Below are 16,067 nucleotides of genomic sequence, written 5' to 3'. Positions count from 1 at the left end.
TGTATTTATTTTATTCATTATTATTTTTCTTCTATTTATATATATATTTTTCACAATTTATTTTACTTTTTCCAATTTATTTTACTTTTTCCAATTTATTTTATTTTTTCTAATTTATTTTATTTTTTCCATTTATTTTTATTCTAATTTATTTTTTTTCCTTTACCACGTCTTTCTTTTTTCTGCAACATTTTTTTTTTCCGTGTAATTCTGCTCCGCGCGTTCATGAAAATATCCGTTGCAGTTGGCGGAACAGCAACAGATGTGCCGTATCTCGTTTGCATTTTTTTGCTGCGCGGTGTGCGTAATTTGTGCGATACGCGTTGTACAATCGACATAAAACTGTGCAATACATTTTTTTACGGAGTTATCATTTAAAACGTCGTTCACACTTTACGTAGTTATCATTTTAATTGGTTGACATTTAAAACTGCGTTCGCACATTTAATGCAGTTTTCATCTAAAACTGTAAAATACATTTCACATAGTTTCCATTTAACTGGTTCCCATTCAACTGGTTGACATTTAACTGGTTCACATTTAAAACTGTGTTCGCACATTTAATGCAGTTTTCATCTAAAACTGTGCATACATTTTTTTACGGAGTTATCATTTAAAATGGTGTTCACATTTAACGATGTTTACATTTAATTGTCTTCACATTTAACTGGTTCACATTTAAAACTGTGTTTGCACATTTAATGCATTTTTTCATCTAAAACTGTGCAATACATTTTTCTACGGAGTTATCATTTAAAAGGGTGTTAACATTTAACTGGTTTACATTTAAAACTGTGTTCGCACATGTAATGCAGTTTTTCATCTAAAGCTGTGCAATACATTTTTTACGGAGTTATCATTTTAACTGGTTCACATTTAATGGTGTTCACATTTAAAACTGCGTTCGCACATTTAATGCAGTTTTTCATCTAAAACTGTGCAATACACTTTTTTACGGAGTTATCATTTAAAATGGTTCACATTTAAAACTGCGTTTGTACATTTAATGCAGTTTTCATTTTAACTGGTTCACATTTAATTGTGTTCACATTTAACTGGTTCCCATTTAAAACTGTGTTCGCACAATTTTTTTTTACGCAGTTTATCATCTAAAACTGTGCAATACATTTTTTACGGAGTTATCATTCAAAATGGTGTTCACATTTAACTGTGTTTGCACACTTAATGCAGTTTTCATCTAAAACTGTGTAATACATTTTTTTACGGAGTTATCATTTTAACTGGTGTTCACATTTCACGTAGTTTCGATTTTAACTGGTTCCCATTTAACTGGTTCCCATTTAACTGGTTCCCATTTAACTGGTTCACATTTAAATGTGTTCGCACATTTTCTTCTACGCAGTTTTCATCTAAAATTGTGAATACACTTTTTTACGGAGTTATCATTTAAAGCGGTGTTCACATTTTACGTAGTTATCATTATAACTGGTTGACATTTTACTGGTTAACATTTAAATGGTTAACATTTAAATGGTTAACATTTAATTGTGTTCACATTTAACTGTCTTCACGTTTAACTGGTTTCCATTTAACTGGTTTCCATTTAACTGGTTCCCATTTAAATGGTTTACATTTAACGGTGTTCACATTTAACTCTGTTTACATTTAATTGTGTTCCCATTTAACTGGTTGACATTTAACTGGTTGATATTTAAATGGTTTACATTTAATTGTGTTCGCACATTTAATTGTGTTCGCACATTTTATGCAGTTTTCATCTAAAACTGTGCAATACATTTTTTACGGAGTTATCATTTTAACTGGTTCCCATTTAACTGGTTGACATTTAACTGGTTGACATTTAACTGGTTGACATTTAATTGTCTTCACATTTAACTAGTTCGCACTTAATTGTGTTCGTACATTTTTTTTTACGCAGTTTTCATCTAAAACTGTGCATACATTTTTTACGTAGTTTCCATTTAAGTGGTTCACATTTAAAACTGTGTTTGCACATTTAATACAGTCTTTTATCTAAAACTGTGCAATACATTCTTTACGGACTTATCATTTTAACTGGTTCACATTTAATTGTGTTCGAACATTTCTTTTTTACGAAGTTTTCATCTAAAACTGTGCATACACTTTTTTACGGAGTTTTCATTTAAAACTGTGCATACATTTTATGCAGTTTTCATTTTAACTGGTTCACATTTAACTGGTTTACATTTTAACTGGTTCACATTTAACTGGTTTCCTTTTAACTGGTTGACATTTAAAACTGTGTTTGCACATTCTATGCAGTTTCCATCTAAAACTGTGCAATACATTTTTTTACGGAGTTATCATTTTAACTGGTTCACATTTAATTAGTTCACATTTAACTGGTTCACATTTAACTGTGTTCACATTTAACTGTGTACACATTTAACTGTGTTCACATTTAACTGTGTTCACTTTTAACTGTGTTCACATTTAACTGGTTCCCACTTAACTGGTTCCCATTTAACTGGTTCCCATTTAACTGGTTGACATTTAAATGGTTGACATTTAAATGGTTTCCATTTAAAACTGTGTTCATACACTTTTTTACGGAGTTATCATTTTAACGGGTTCACATTTAACTAGTTTCCATTTAAAGCTGTGTTTGCACATTTAATGCAGTTTTCATTTTAACTGGTTTACATTTAACTGGTTCCCATTTAACTGGTTCACATTTAATTGTTTTCACATTTAACGGTGTTCACATTTACTTGTGTTTGCACATTTAATGTAGTTTTTCATCTAAAACTGTGCAATACATTTCACATAGTTCTCATTTAAAACGGTGTTCACATTTAACTGTGTTCACATTTAACTGGTTAACATTTAATTGGTTCACATTTAAATGTGTTCGTACATTTTATTTTTCAGCGTGAGCGAGGACGCTGCGCGGATGCTCTGCACGCGGCTGGCGTGCGGCGTTACTCATACATGCTGTCGTGGTATTTCCCTTCCGTCTTTTACCTCATGCCCCCAGCGCCATACAAGTGCAAGATGTAATGTGTTCCAACATACAATGTATTAGTACGTACAGTATGTGTTCGTACATACAATATATTAATACATAGTATGTGTTAGAACATATAATGTGATGGAACATTGTACAATATGTTTCCGTTACTAATATATATATATTTGACGTCACAATACAAATATGTGTGCACTTCATTTGCACAATATTTAAACATACATACATATACATATACTTGCACATATATAGGTATATATGCAGATATATATCTATATATGTATACATATATATGTACATATGTATGCATATGTAATGTATATATTCCAAAATACGTGCTACATGTTTTGATAACGTATATTTCGATTCTGTCGTGTATGGTATGGTTTCCTAGATGGTGGTGATGATGGTCGACGAGGTGGTTCATCATCATTATAGATGGTAGAAATATCGGTGGAGCTACCACCTAAGGTGGATGATCCACCACCACCACCACCTAGGGTGGAAGAATCATCTCCCATTGTAGAAGAATCAAAACCATTAAAATGATCAGTGTGTCGAACGGTAGATCTTCTTCCTCTTCCCCTATTCCTTCCTCCTGTATTATTACTGCCACCAAAGAGGGATTTTTTTATTCCATCAAATACATCAGTATACTGAAAAAAAAAAAAAAAAAAAAGGAAAAAACATATATATACACATATACATATACATACATATGTATATACATATATACACATACATGTATACATATGTATATATGTATATATATATGTATATGTATATATATGTATATTTTAATTACTTTGTATAAAAAGAAACCGATGGTTGGTAATGCTACAGAAACTAATCCACCACCAACAGCACCAAGGACGCTGTTATCAGTTTCTTCTCCTTCTTTTCGATGACTACCACCTCCATCCGAACCACCAGAAACACCACTATGCTGTTCTCCTACGCCATCGGAAAGGGAACCACTACTTCCTGCTTGGTTTGGATTTGGATTTGGTGGCTTGACTTTTGTGCATTTCAATTTTGATAGTGCCCCATTGTCACAGTAACTCTTATGTTGATGTTCATTAAACCACTTACAATATTCTTCACTCTTATGTGCCCCGTTTTCCTTCCTGCAACCTTCCTTTATAGTTTTACATGCTTCTTCAATTTGCTTTAAGTGTCCGTAATATGTTGCATCACACTTCTTATTACCATTATTACCTAAGTAGCTATTCAAAGTGGCATAATCCGCGAAATATTCAGCTAATGTTTTTATGTGTTCGAAAGTGTTCTTCTCACCCCCCTCCTCCTTATTCAGGTATAAGCCGTCGCACAATTGATCACATTCCTGACCATCACCCATTGTCTTCAGTTTCTGATAAATTTGTCTCATAAGGGGTCCAAATGAAACACTCTTTGTTGAACGCTCAAGGAGTTCGTATCCAACCCATAGATAGAAAAAATTAAAACGTTCCCTATATAATTGATCCACCTCGTCCGTCATCTTCTTAGTTACATAGCACCATGGTGCTATAATGGTATTCACATCCACCTGACCAATTTCATAGCCCCCCAGCTCCTGGTCCAGCTGAGGCTTCAAGTTCTGCACCGTGCCTCCATTACACTTATCCAGCCCTTCTTTATTCTCGAACTTTTTATACAGTACCTGTGAGGGCAACTTCCCCAAATCCCTCTCTCCCTATAAAAGCATGTTCCATTCACAAGAGGAAAAAAAATGTGTAGAATATTATATATATATATGTATACATGTATATATATATGCACACATCTTTATACATGTAACATGGGTGCATGTCTACATATATGTTTGAAGGATGAAAATTATTTCCAATATATGTTCTAAGGATGGAATTTTTTTTACCGTTAAATCAGGCACTCCCTCGGGCACTTCTTCTTCTTGCTCTACCTATGGGTATAATGTTTTTGATGGGGAAAGGGGAAGGGGGGGGTGAAATATATATATATATACATCTATATGTGTCTATGTCTATGTTTTTTTTTTTTTTTTTTTTTAACTCAATTTTGGTATTACTTTTTCTATTTCAGAATGGCATGTTAGTGGTTCCAGTCCAGTAGGTGGCCAATCCTTTTTACATTTATTATTATTACTACTATCCCCGTATTTCACCCTAAATTTTCCACAATATTGACCCCCCACACTTCCACAGTTACTGCATAAGTCTGAATATGCCTTTTTAGCTTTAGTTAGGAGTTCCTGATAATTCTGACCCTGCTTATATGTACTACATTCTTGATCCTTCTCCTTTCCCCTCAATTTTTCTTTGTTGTACTCAAAATCCCATAAATCTTTGGCCCAATTGAAGATGTTTACGCTACTTATATCATAGTATACTTTGGGGCAATCTTCCTTACATTTGAATCTATGCAGTTGTGTGTAAATATTAACCATAGCATTCATCAATGTGATTCCCCCTGTAAAATTTTCATTCTTTATTTTATCACCTAACCAAAAATAGAAGAAATTACAGCGCTGTTCCTTAGTCAATGTAGGATCCGCTTTCATGTCATTGTGTACATAACACCAATTCCTCATAACTTTATTGGCCAACTTGGCAGCTTTCAAATATATGTTATTCCCTAAAGTACTCCTTACGTCCTCTTCCCTCTCCCATCCTGAACATCCCTGCACCCCGCTCCCCCCGTTACACGTCCTTCCATCTTTATTGAATTCATCATATATATTTTGTGAGGGTAATATATCGGTGGAGTCTGACGTTGGTGCCATTTTTTATACCCTTCCTACTTTTTTATTTTTTCCTTGTTTCTTTTTCCTACCTTCTTTTAGAATCTTCCTTCCTTTCCTTTAAACTTCCTTTTATTTTCCCCTTTGAAAACTTCTTCTTTTCTCATTAAAACTTCTACTTCTTCATCCCTTTAAGGCTTCTTCTTTTTCTCTACTTTAAAATTTTCTTTGCTTTTTTTTCCTTAAGAAACCTTCTTTCTTCTTTCCTCCTTTAATGAACCTTCTTTCTTCTATTCCTCCTTTTGAAAACCTTCTTTCTTCTTTTCCCCCTTTGAAAAACGTCTTTTCTTTACCTCCTCTAAAATCTTCTTTCCTAACTTCCTTAAAAGTTGTTTTCCATTTCCCGCTTAAACCCTTTTTCCTTCTTTTCCCCTTCTTCTATTTTTGAAGAAAGAAAAACATTCCTTTCCCTTAAAAAAAAAAAAAAAGTAATTTCCCCCTCATCCCTTTCTCAAGAGGAAAAATTGAAAATTACATTATTCGACAAAGAATAGAAAAGCATTGCCAACAACCTACCCTAAAAAAACGAATGAAATCTATATATCACATAAATATAGAACAAGTATCATCTAATTGCACTTATTGAATACTTCACTCTTGCATACCCGAACTCCCTTTCCCCCGCCCCCTGCCTACATTCTTATATTATTCCCTCCTTCTACTTCATTAACTCCATTTCTTTTCCATCTTTATTTCTTCTATCTTTTATTCATTTACATTTTCTTGTTTTACATTTTCTTCTTTTAACTTTTCTTCTTTCACCCTTTCTTCTTTTGCCTTTATTTTCTGCTCTACAATATGATATTCTCCCCCTTCCCTTAAATTAAAAATTACAAATTAATCTACCTCGCCATAAAGAAATATTCCCACACCCAACAGAGATCTTATTCGAAGTGACCCACACGTAGTTGAGCCAGGGTTCATGGATTTATATTTTTATGCTCTATGGTTTAAAATTTATGTTTTTTTGACGTTTTACGGTTCACCGTTTAGGGTTTAGGGTTCAGGGTTTACGGTTCAGGATTTAGCGTTTAGGTTTTAGGGGTTTAGGGTTTAGGGTTTAGGGTTTAGGTTTTAGGGTTCAGGGTTTAGGGTTTAGGGTTCAAAGTTTAGGGTTTAGGTTTCAGGGTTTAGGGTTCAGGGTTTAGGGTTCAGGGTTTAGGGTTCAGGGTTTAGGGTTCAAGGTTTAGGGTTCAAGGTTTAGGGTTCAAGGTTTAGGGTTTAGGGTTTAGGGTTTAGGGTTTAGGGTTCAGGGTTTAGGGTTTAGGGTTCAGGGTTTAGGGTTTAGGGTTTATGGTTTATGGTTTAGGGTTTAGGGTTTAGGGTTTAGGGTTAAGGGTTCAGGGTTTAGGTTTAGGATTCAGGGTTTAGAGTTTAGGGTTCAGGGTTCAGGGTTTAGGGTTTAGGGGAATATGGTTCAGGTTTTAGGATTTAGGGTTGAAGGTTGAGGGTTTAGGGTTCAGGGTTCAGGGTTTAGGGTTCAGGGTTCAGGGTTTAGGGTTCAGGGTTCAGGGTTCAGTTTTTAGGATTTAGTTTTCAGGGTTTAGGGTTTAGGGTTTAGGGTCCCAGGTTCAGGGTTCAGGGTTTAGGGTCCCAGGTTCAGGGTTTATGGGTTCAGTGTTCCGGATTCGGGGTTTATGGGTTCAGTGTTCCGGATTCGGGGTTTAGGGGTTTAAGGTTTTAGGTTTTGCTTTTGATGGTCTGAGTGAAGGGTTTAGGGTTTGGTGGTCTGAGGGAAGTAAGGTTTCATGGTTCAGGGTTTTAGGGTTCCGGATTCCGGGTTTAAGTTTCATGGGTTTATGTTTCATGGGTTTATGTTTCATGGGTTTAAGGGGTTTAGGGTTTATGGTTCAGGGGTTAGGGTTTAGGGTTTAGGGTTTAGGGTTTAGGGTTCAGGGTTCAGGGTTCAGGGTTTAGGGTTCAGGGTTCAGGGTTTAGGGTTTAGGGTTCAGGTTTTAGGGTTTAGGGTTCAGGGTTTAGGGTTCAGGGTTTAGGGTTTAGGGTTTAGGGTTCAGGGTTTAGGGTTTAGGGTTCAGGGTTTAGGGTTTAGGGTTTAGGGTTTAGGGTTCAGGGTTTAGGGTTTAGGGTTCACAGTTTAGGGTTCACCGTTTAGGGTTTAGTTTGCTTTGAAGGTGGAGGGAGAAGGAAAGGAAAAAGGAAAGGGGGGATGGGGGGGGAAAGAAAACCTTCCCTCTTTTTCCCTTAGACCATTCCTTACATATTTATATTATATATATATATATATATATATATATAAATACATTTTTTTTTTAGGTGAGTGCATTTAGCACATTAAACGATAATGATGCTACTTCTATGGAAAGTCTATTCACAAAAATGCAGAAGACCAGATTTCCCCACTATTCCGATGACTTGTCCACCAATTATGACACTTCTATGGAAAGTCTATTTACAAAAGTGCAAAAGACCAAATTTCCCCACTATTCTGATGACCTGTCCACGAATTATGACAATTCCATGGAAAGTCTATTTACCAAAATGCAGAAGACCAGATTTCCCCACTACTCTGATGACTTGTCCACCAATTATGACACTTCTATGGAAAGTCTCTTTCCTCAAATGAGAGATGTTCATCATGATGACCATGACTACTTCCACCATAATGGTCGTCATGATCATCATGATGATGGTTATGGTGGTCATAATGACAGCATGTCTACCCTTTCGAGCAGTGTAGACACTATTTTTAAAAAAGAAGGAATTCGTACAAATTATAACGCCTCATACAAGGCACCACATAAAACACTCTATGAAGCACTACATAAAGTCCCATATAGAGCCCCACATGAAGTGTCATATAGAGGCCCACATAAAGTCCCATATAAAGCCCTACATGAATTCTCATATAGAGCCCCACATGAATTCTCATATAAAGCCTCACGTGAAGTCCCATTTAGAGCCCCACATAAAACTCTCTTCGACGCACCGCATATGGCACGATATGGACGAATGAAAATTCGACCTAGAGGATTTTTTAATAAATTGCTATACAATATAGAGAAAATTAAAAGAACAGGAGCATTGTTATCCCCTAAGGTAATTCGCATATCGCTCTTATATATATTAGCTCTGTTCTGTATAGGTTTGATTGTGGTTCTTTCTATAGGTCCCCAAGCACCTTTTGCATGGACGACCTGTGGTATCGCAATTTCTGTATTCATAGCATGTATATATTCTAGTGTTCGTATTGGAATAAAATAAACCGCCTGCGACGCCCATTAACATTACACTCCCAAGGTATATTTAACAGGAGAATATATATATATATATATATATATATATATATATATATATATATATATGTATATAACACATCAAGGCTTACACAGTTAAAACGAGGCACTCCATTCATCATTCGCTCTAGGTCAACACATAATCTTCCCGCAGGAAGGAAAAAAGAAGAAAAAATATTTTTTGGAAATGGAAAACATTAAAAAAAAAAATAATGTTATTAAAAATAAAAAAGAATCTCCTTTTTTTTTTTTTTTTTTTGTGAAGGAACAAATAAAAAGGAAAAAAGGAAAAAAAAAAATAATAATGTTCTTAAAGAAAAAAGTGCTCTTAAAAAAAAAAAAAAAGAACATACATTCTTTCTGCAGGAAAAAAAAAAAAAAAGAAAAAAAAAAGAAAAAAAAAAGAAAAAAAAAAGAAAAAAAAAAGAAAAAAAAATATTTTTCTCAAGCGGAAAAAAAAAAAAAAAATTCCTGCACTGTTCTTGTGTGCATATACATTTTTAAAAATTTTCATACATTATTAAACAATATTTTTGAGATATTGTGTTCCTATCACAAAGAACTATGTAAGCACAAAATTCACTCGCTGCTTTTTTTCTTTTAAATGCAAAAAATATGTGTTCATGAAAAGTACACACACAGCTCTGTCCTGCGATAATTCCCAGGCTACAAGGTTGTGAACTCGCTTGCACCCTAAGTTGCGCAATTTTGCCATTCTGTCATTTTTCCGTAACACCGCGCAAAACATGATTAAGATTTATAAAAGGAATGTTGATTCTCACTTCCCATTACTTCCCACGCCACGTAGCGCCCCATAAGAGGCCATATATATATACCCTCTATCCATATCAGAACACTTATTCCATGGTAATATGCACATCATCCATTCCTGCGTCAAAACCAAATTGATTCATGCCCATTTACTTTCTGGATACGCCCCACACATATGACAAAATATATACCTCCGAATAAACTACATAGAGGCAACAGCATGTCACTGTATATCTACCAACCATTTTTACTTTTGCAAGTTATACTACTAAAAATAAATGCTCCCTTCTTTTTTTTCCCCTATTTTTCCTTTTTTCTTCTTTGTTTGCGTCTTTGAATAATAAGTAAAGTTTAATTGGATTATTGCTCATATTGTGCACACATAAATATTAGTGTTAACAAATGTCTGTAACAACAACATATGATATGTGGTTCCATGGCACAAATGTACTTATGAGAATTTAAGGGGAAAAAAAAAAAAAAAAAAAAGGAACAAAGGGAGAAACAAATAAATGAAGTCAAATTTAAAGAAGCATTAATAAATTAAAATTTCATTGTAAAAAATATAATAAGACAAAAGATGTGTTCCTCTTTAAGTGAATATATACGCATATATGTATGCGCCAAGTTAATAAGTTTTACCAAAAAAAAAAAAAAAAAAAAAAAAAAAAAAGGAAAACTGCTGCATTCTCCTTTTCTGTTTCCTTTATGATTCCCATATTCATTTGATAAATAAAACAAAAAAGTTTCATTAGAGGTATATATGTACCACATACACTCATGTATGCAACATTTAAAATTCATCCTCCAAACATTCTGGTAGTGGAGGGGTTGTTCTTCCTTTTACGATCTAAGTGAGTGCGTAGGCGCAATGCGCACATATTTCTTCACTCACTAGCGTTAAGCACACAATGTGCTTCCACACACATCTTCTTTAATCCTCCATCTCCCCTAACTTCGTCCGCCGAAAAGACGTTTTTATGCCCACTGCACCACTATACATGGAGATCCCTACAACAGGGGACCATTACTTCGTTATCCTCTGCTCTAACTCCTGTGATGGTACAAATTAGTTTGCTCCGTACAACCTAATGCTTTCAGTACGTTCGCCCTGCAAGCTATCTACACACATCCAACCAAACATGAATGTACTCCGTTTGAACCAAGAGGAATATGCACACAAATGTATAAAATTGCGCGTGTAACCTTCTGCATGATCCTTCGTTAAATGAATTCGCAACCCATTATATAGCCAATTTACGTCAAAATGCTTCACATTCCTATATGATCCCCCCCCCCAAAGCAATAATTTTCTGTATATTTTACCCATTCCATTTTTCCTGCACTAACTTGATTATAATTCCTCGGATTGACAAAAAAAAGAAAAAGAAAAAACAAATTTTACTCAGAAATTATAATATAAATTCTTGCCCCGCCCTTTCTTATTGAAAAATACGGGAAGCACTACAATTCTTCTCACGCCTTCCACACTCTATACTCTTCAGCATCGTCCTACTCAGACACATCCTAACTCACTTGCATATATAATACGATGATACTTTACTTCATTACTTGATTCTGATCGAGTAACATTTCCCATACCCTACTATTCAATGGAAACAAAAAAAAGAAGGAAAAAAAAAGTGAACCCAGAATTCTGATATTGTGTACACATATCTCTATGCCACACCATGATAAAATAGTCCCAGAGACTATTGCAGGATATAAATATCTGCCAAAAAAAAAAAAGACACATATACTGAATTCCCTTTCTGAAATTCTCGGGATGATCCTCCCATCTAGTCCAGCGAAAGGCGACATACAATACACACACCCTGTATTCCCCTCTTCCATATGTTAAATTATAGCCAAAGGTGATTTATCCTCAAAATTTGCAACATGGATTGATAGTGGAAACAATTAGAAAGTAACGATTTCTCCTCCTTATTCATATTTATTTGTAGATGACATGGAAACTCCTATGCGCATCTGAAGCCTTAAGCATATATAGGTGCGCCCTTCCCTGAATTAAGCCTGTAATGCTGGCTGCTCAGGTAATTCCACTCTTCTATCCCACTCTGCTCTAACTATACTTAGAAACCATATAAAATCATGGTTAGCCCAATAAAGGAATTCATCTGAAATGTACTCCTTCATTTCCAAGGGATAGCTATCATTTTCAATAACTTCGTTCAAACTACCAGCTAGAAATTGTAAATATTTGTACCATCTTTGATTCCACATTTGGCATTTCCATTCCCCATCTATAATATTATTTCGTTCTGTAAAATCGATATAATCTTCTACCATATTTATAAATGTGTCATTCCACGTGTTTGTTATTTTATGAATTAGTTCGTCCAACTGCTCCTGAGACTGCTCCTCCTCTTCTTGTACAATTTGAACGTTCAATGTGGTACCTAACCCAGGAATGTTCGTCATACTTTCCATCACGTCAGTATTTACTTCACCCTGTAAGCCTGCATACTCCTGGAATATATTTGAATTATTTGATCTTAAAATTCTTCCTAATTGTCCGACACTATTAGCGCCATATAAATTTTTACCACTGCCCGAGTACTCCGCATGGTTTCTACAGGGGAAAGAATATCATAGTGCATTTAGGGAACATAAAAGCATTCACTCTTAACTACGCTTGGGAAGCATGGGTTTAAAATAGAAATCACCAGCTGCGCAAATCTCAAATACTACTTACACAAGCAAATGTTATACGTATATATATTTATACAATTCTTTATACATATTTATACTCATATATTTATATGCACGCACATATACGAAAGCGTGTAATACAAATATACGTACAACACAAATGCATAACAAAAAAAGTTTGCTCGTCAATTTTACTTCATATCCTGTGGGGTACGGGATTGCCAAATCACAGAGGCCACAGCAATAACGCTAAATAAAACAGATAACACATTTGCTTTCATATTTCTGGAGTTCGACTTATTTCTGCTGTTCATTTTTAATGTTAAAGTATATTCCTCGCTCAATTATGAACTAAATTGACCAATAGTTTGATTCTCCTGCTCGATTATTCAAGACAAAATATTAGCTTCTTAATAGTATATAGTTATATATAAATTTAAATTATAAAATAACTCTATACTTCAATATTATATTTTCATGCTAAAGCTCATATGAAAAATACAAACTCAGAAAAAAAAAAAAAAAAAAAAAAAATTAATGAATCAAATATTTCTCTATATAAATATTAAGACTGAAATGTTATTCTGATTTAAAATTTTTTAAATGAGGACTTTCTGTAAATTTTTAAAACTCTAATAAAAACTTAAATCCTCGTCATCAAAGTGGAGTTTTCCTTAACTACTACGAAATTCATGGATTGTGCCTTAAATTAAATATTTCAGTTATGAAGCTATTTTATTGCCATTTTTTAATATCATATAAAATTAATTATTTTATAATATTTATCGTTTATAATATTTTATTCTTTTATATAACGTTCTTTTTACTTTTTTCAGAATATTATATTCTTTCACAATATTTCATTTTATTATTAAACGTTTTATTTTTTAATACGTTTCATTTTCTTATAACGTTTTATATTATTTAATAATATTTCCTTGTTTAACATACATTTTCATTCTTTCAATCATTTAATCATTTATTTTAAGTTTTCTTCTTTTTTCTGATTTGAATATTAATTTATATTTTTAACATATTTAAACGCGGAAACAGCACATGATAGGTGCTACGTGCTTATGTTCGCCGTATACGCGTATGAGGCATTTATCTATTTAGTTATTTTTATGTATATAATTCTTTAACTCCAATTTATGTTGTCGTCCATCGCTCCCTGTTTCATTTGACATGCTCCATTAAATTTGTGCAATAATGCGAAAATGCAGAACTATTCCTGTTGTATGCATCTAATATCTAAAATTGTAGGCGCCAACTATTCTTGCCAACGAATATAAAATACATTTTAACACATCTAATCTGCTTACCGTATTTTCTCTTCTTTATATTTTTAATATATAGAGAATGAAGGTTGTTTCATAATTCATCGGCGCACCTGCGTATTCAATTATGAAGGAGAACGCCTGCTTCGTGCATCCCTTAACTATTCTTAAATTTTCTGGTTCTTTACTGTCCTACTCATTCTTTTATTTGCTGTAACCTCTATTATATGTGAACGTTCGACTAGACCCGTATATATGTGTAAATACATACATACGTAACGTATGCAATACATTTCGAGTATATATATTTGCAAAAATTGAATAAGGAAAAACCTAATAATAGAAGATATAATTTCAAAAGTGTATTTCCCCCCTTACAAATATTATTTCGCCTTGCTTTCCCTTCGAATATATTCTAACAGATATATATAAATATATGGTAGAATAAAAAAAGGAGTTTCTCCCCCTTACAATGTTTATTGATCACAGAAGTACATACTTTTCTTCTATTCCACATTTTTTAATTCACTCTGCGTAATTTTACTGTGGTACTGTAAGGTTTAATTTTCCCCATCCTCTTTTTTATATTTTAATTATTATAATCATTAAAATAATGGGTTCTAAAGTATACCCATAAGGTTACTGTCTATGCTTTACATTAATTTTTGCGCGTGAAATATGTCTATCAAAAGATAATTATATACACATTAGACAAGAAATTGTTTCCTTGAAACTTGAAAATAATGAGGAAATTTTATTTTCTGAACCCATTATTACTTTAAATATAATTTGCTGTCACACTTGGTTTATGAGAAAATGGGAAGCATATGTTTCTTATTCTTGCACGAATGAATGCTTATATTTTAATTAATTATCATTCGAATGAGTTCAATCGAATAGATAATATTTTACAAACATACTATAAATGAAAGCGCTATTAGTATAAAACAATTTTCTCTTCTCTGCATGACATATATATTCTTCTTCCGACATTTCAATGCTTATATAAAGTTATGAACCAACTCTGGTGCGCGTTATCATTTCTATATTACGCTCACCCTTAAGTCTGTTTCAGAAAAATTCCTTCTATACTATTTTATTAATTTGTTCAAATGGGGGTGACACCTGTTGGATTGCCTTTTACCAGAATTGTAATCATGCTATTTTGGGAAGTACACAATTTATCTCCCCCCCCAAATGTGCGCTCCTGCATATATTGTGAAATGTAAAAACGTGTAGTGGTTATCTACTCAATATTAACATTACGAAATTTTCTAATCCATTCAGAGACAATTAGGAATTCCTATATGAAGTTCGACCACTTTATTGACAAATAAATTTTCATATTACGCTTCTGAATGCACATTAGGGATGGTGCACAAGTAATATTTACTTATTAAGCATACAATCACGTGATGATATAGTACTCCGTACTGTTGCCGATAGTTATATTTTTTTTTCTTTTCTTATATGTGTGTCTTTTTTATTTTTAATTCTAAAAGACTACGTGGGATCAAATCATTTTAAAATATGTCTTCTCAAATCTTTCAACCCCTTTAAAGGATGATATTTGAAACTTATAAAACGTACTTCCAAAATTGATAACTCCTCAGAGCAGTTATTCATTATGCAGCAGCTATGTAAACATATGCAATCATACTCGCACTCATTTTCGATGACTATTCTTTTAGGGTTAGCCTCCCTTACTCTGTCCCCCATTTTTATTCCACAGCACTTGCAAAACGTGCCCCATACATTACTTAAGGTTACATTCAATAATGGAATTAACAGTACACCTAATATATTTTTAACAGAAGGTAACTATTACTACAAAACAAGGTATAACCATAATAGACATATACGAATTAAAAGGGGAATTGTCTAAAATTTAGAGGAGCACACATTTCTCTCCTCTACACTTTTCTGGCATAATATATCAAGTAGGATAGAAAAAAAATATATATTAAATAACCCTCTTGGTCCGTGCATTCACTTTGATCTTGTTCTCATAATATTCGTAAAGGAAAAAATTGTTATGAATGGGTGAAATATGCGGATTTAATATTAATGGACACGTGGAGATGTGTACTTCCTACTGTACGCACAAAGTACAGCGGAATTAATCATTCCCCTTGGTTCGTAAAATGGGTCATGTCCCTAAGAACAAGTAACGGATAATCACCATATATACGCATGCACTCATGCAATTCAAACTGTTCCACCCATTCACTTATCCCAACTGTACATCGTTCGGCATGCTTATAGAATTGTACACTCATAATAATTCCTAACTATTAAGAAACGAACTTTCTACTTAAGGAGATGGGCTTATCCGACCC

At 33.6% G+C, this 16,067-nt stretch overlaps 3 protein-coding genes across 3 annotated transcripts; 1 reads left to right on the top strand and 2 right to left on the bottom strand.

Moving 5' to 3' along the window:
- Nucleotides 1-3,309: 3,309 nt before the first annotated feature.
- PKNH_0321900 (KIR protein) lies at nt 3,310-5,735 on the bottom strand (the record flags this gene model as incomplete). Its single annotated transcript, XM_002261145.1, has 4 exons — nt 3,310-3,627; nt 3,777-4,667; nt 4,851-4,895; nt 5,022-5,735. 4 exons carry the CDS (start codon nt 5,733-5,735, stop codon nt 3,310-3,312), a joined length of 1,968 nt encoding a protein of 655 aa, XP_002261181.1.
- Nucleotides 5,736-7,361: 1,626 nt separating this feature from the next.
- PKNH_0321800 (uncharacterized protein) lies at nt 7,362-8,975 on the top strand (the record flags this gene model as incomplete). The annotated part of the gene is made up of 2 exons (XM_002261144.1): nt 7,362-7,415; nt 8,028-8,975. The coding sequence occupies 2 exons, from the start codon at nt 7,362-7,364 to the stop codon at nt 8,973-8,975; spliced, it is 1,002 nt and encodes a 333-aa protein (XP_002261180.1).
- Nucleotides 8,976-11,806: 2,831 nt separating this feature from the next.
- On the bottom strand, nt 11,807-12,732 carry PKNH_0321700 (Plasmodium exported protein, unknown function; the record flags this gene model as incomplete). The annotated part of the gene is made up of 2 exons (XM_002261143.1): nt 11,807-12,371; nt 12,647-12,732. 2 exons carry the CDS (start codon nt 12,730-12,732, stop codon nt 11,807-11,809), a joined length of 651 nt encoding a protein of 216 aa, XP_002261179.1.
- Between the last annotated feature and the right edge of the window lie 3,335 nt (nt 12,733-16,067).

This window comes from Plasmodium knowlesi (assembly GCF_000006355.2).
Source record: "Plasmodium knowlesi strain H genome assembly, chromosome: 3".
Classification (NCBI taxonomy): Eukaryota; Apicomplexa; class Aconoidasida; order Haemosporida; family Plasmodiidae; genus Plasmodium; species Plasmodium knowlesi.
The sequence above is the reverse complement of the archived record's forward strand: the minus strand, read 5'-3'. Positions and strand labels throughout refer to the sequence as shown.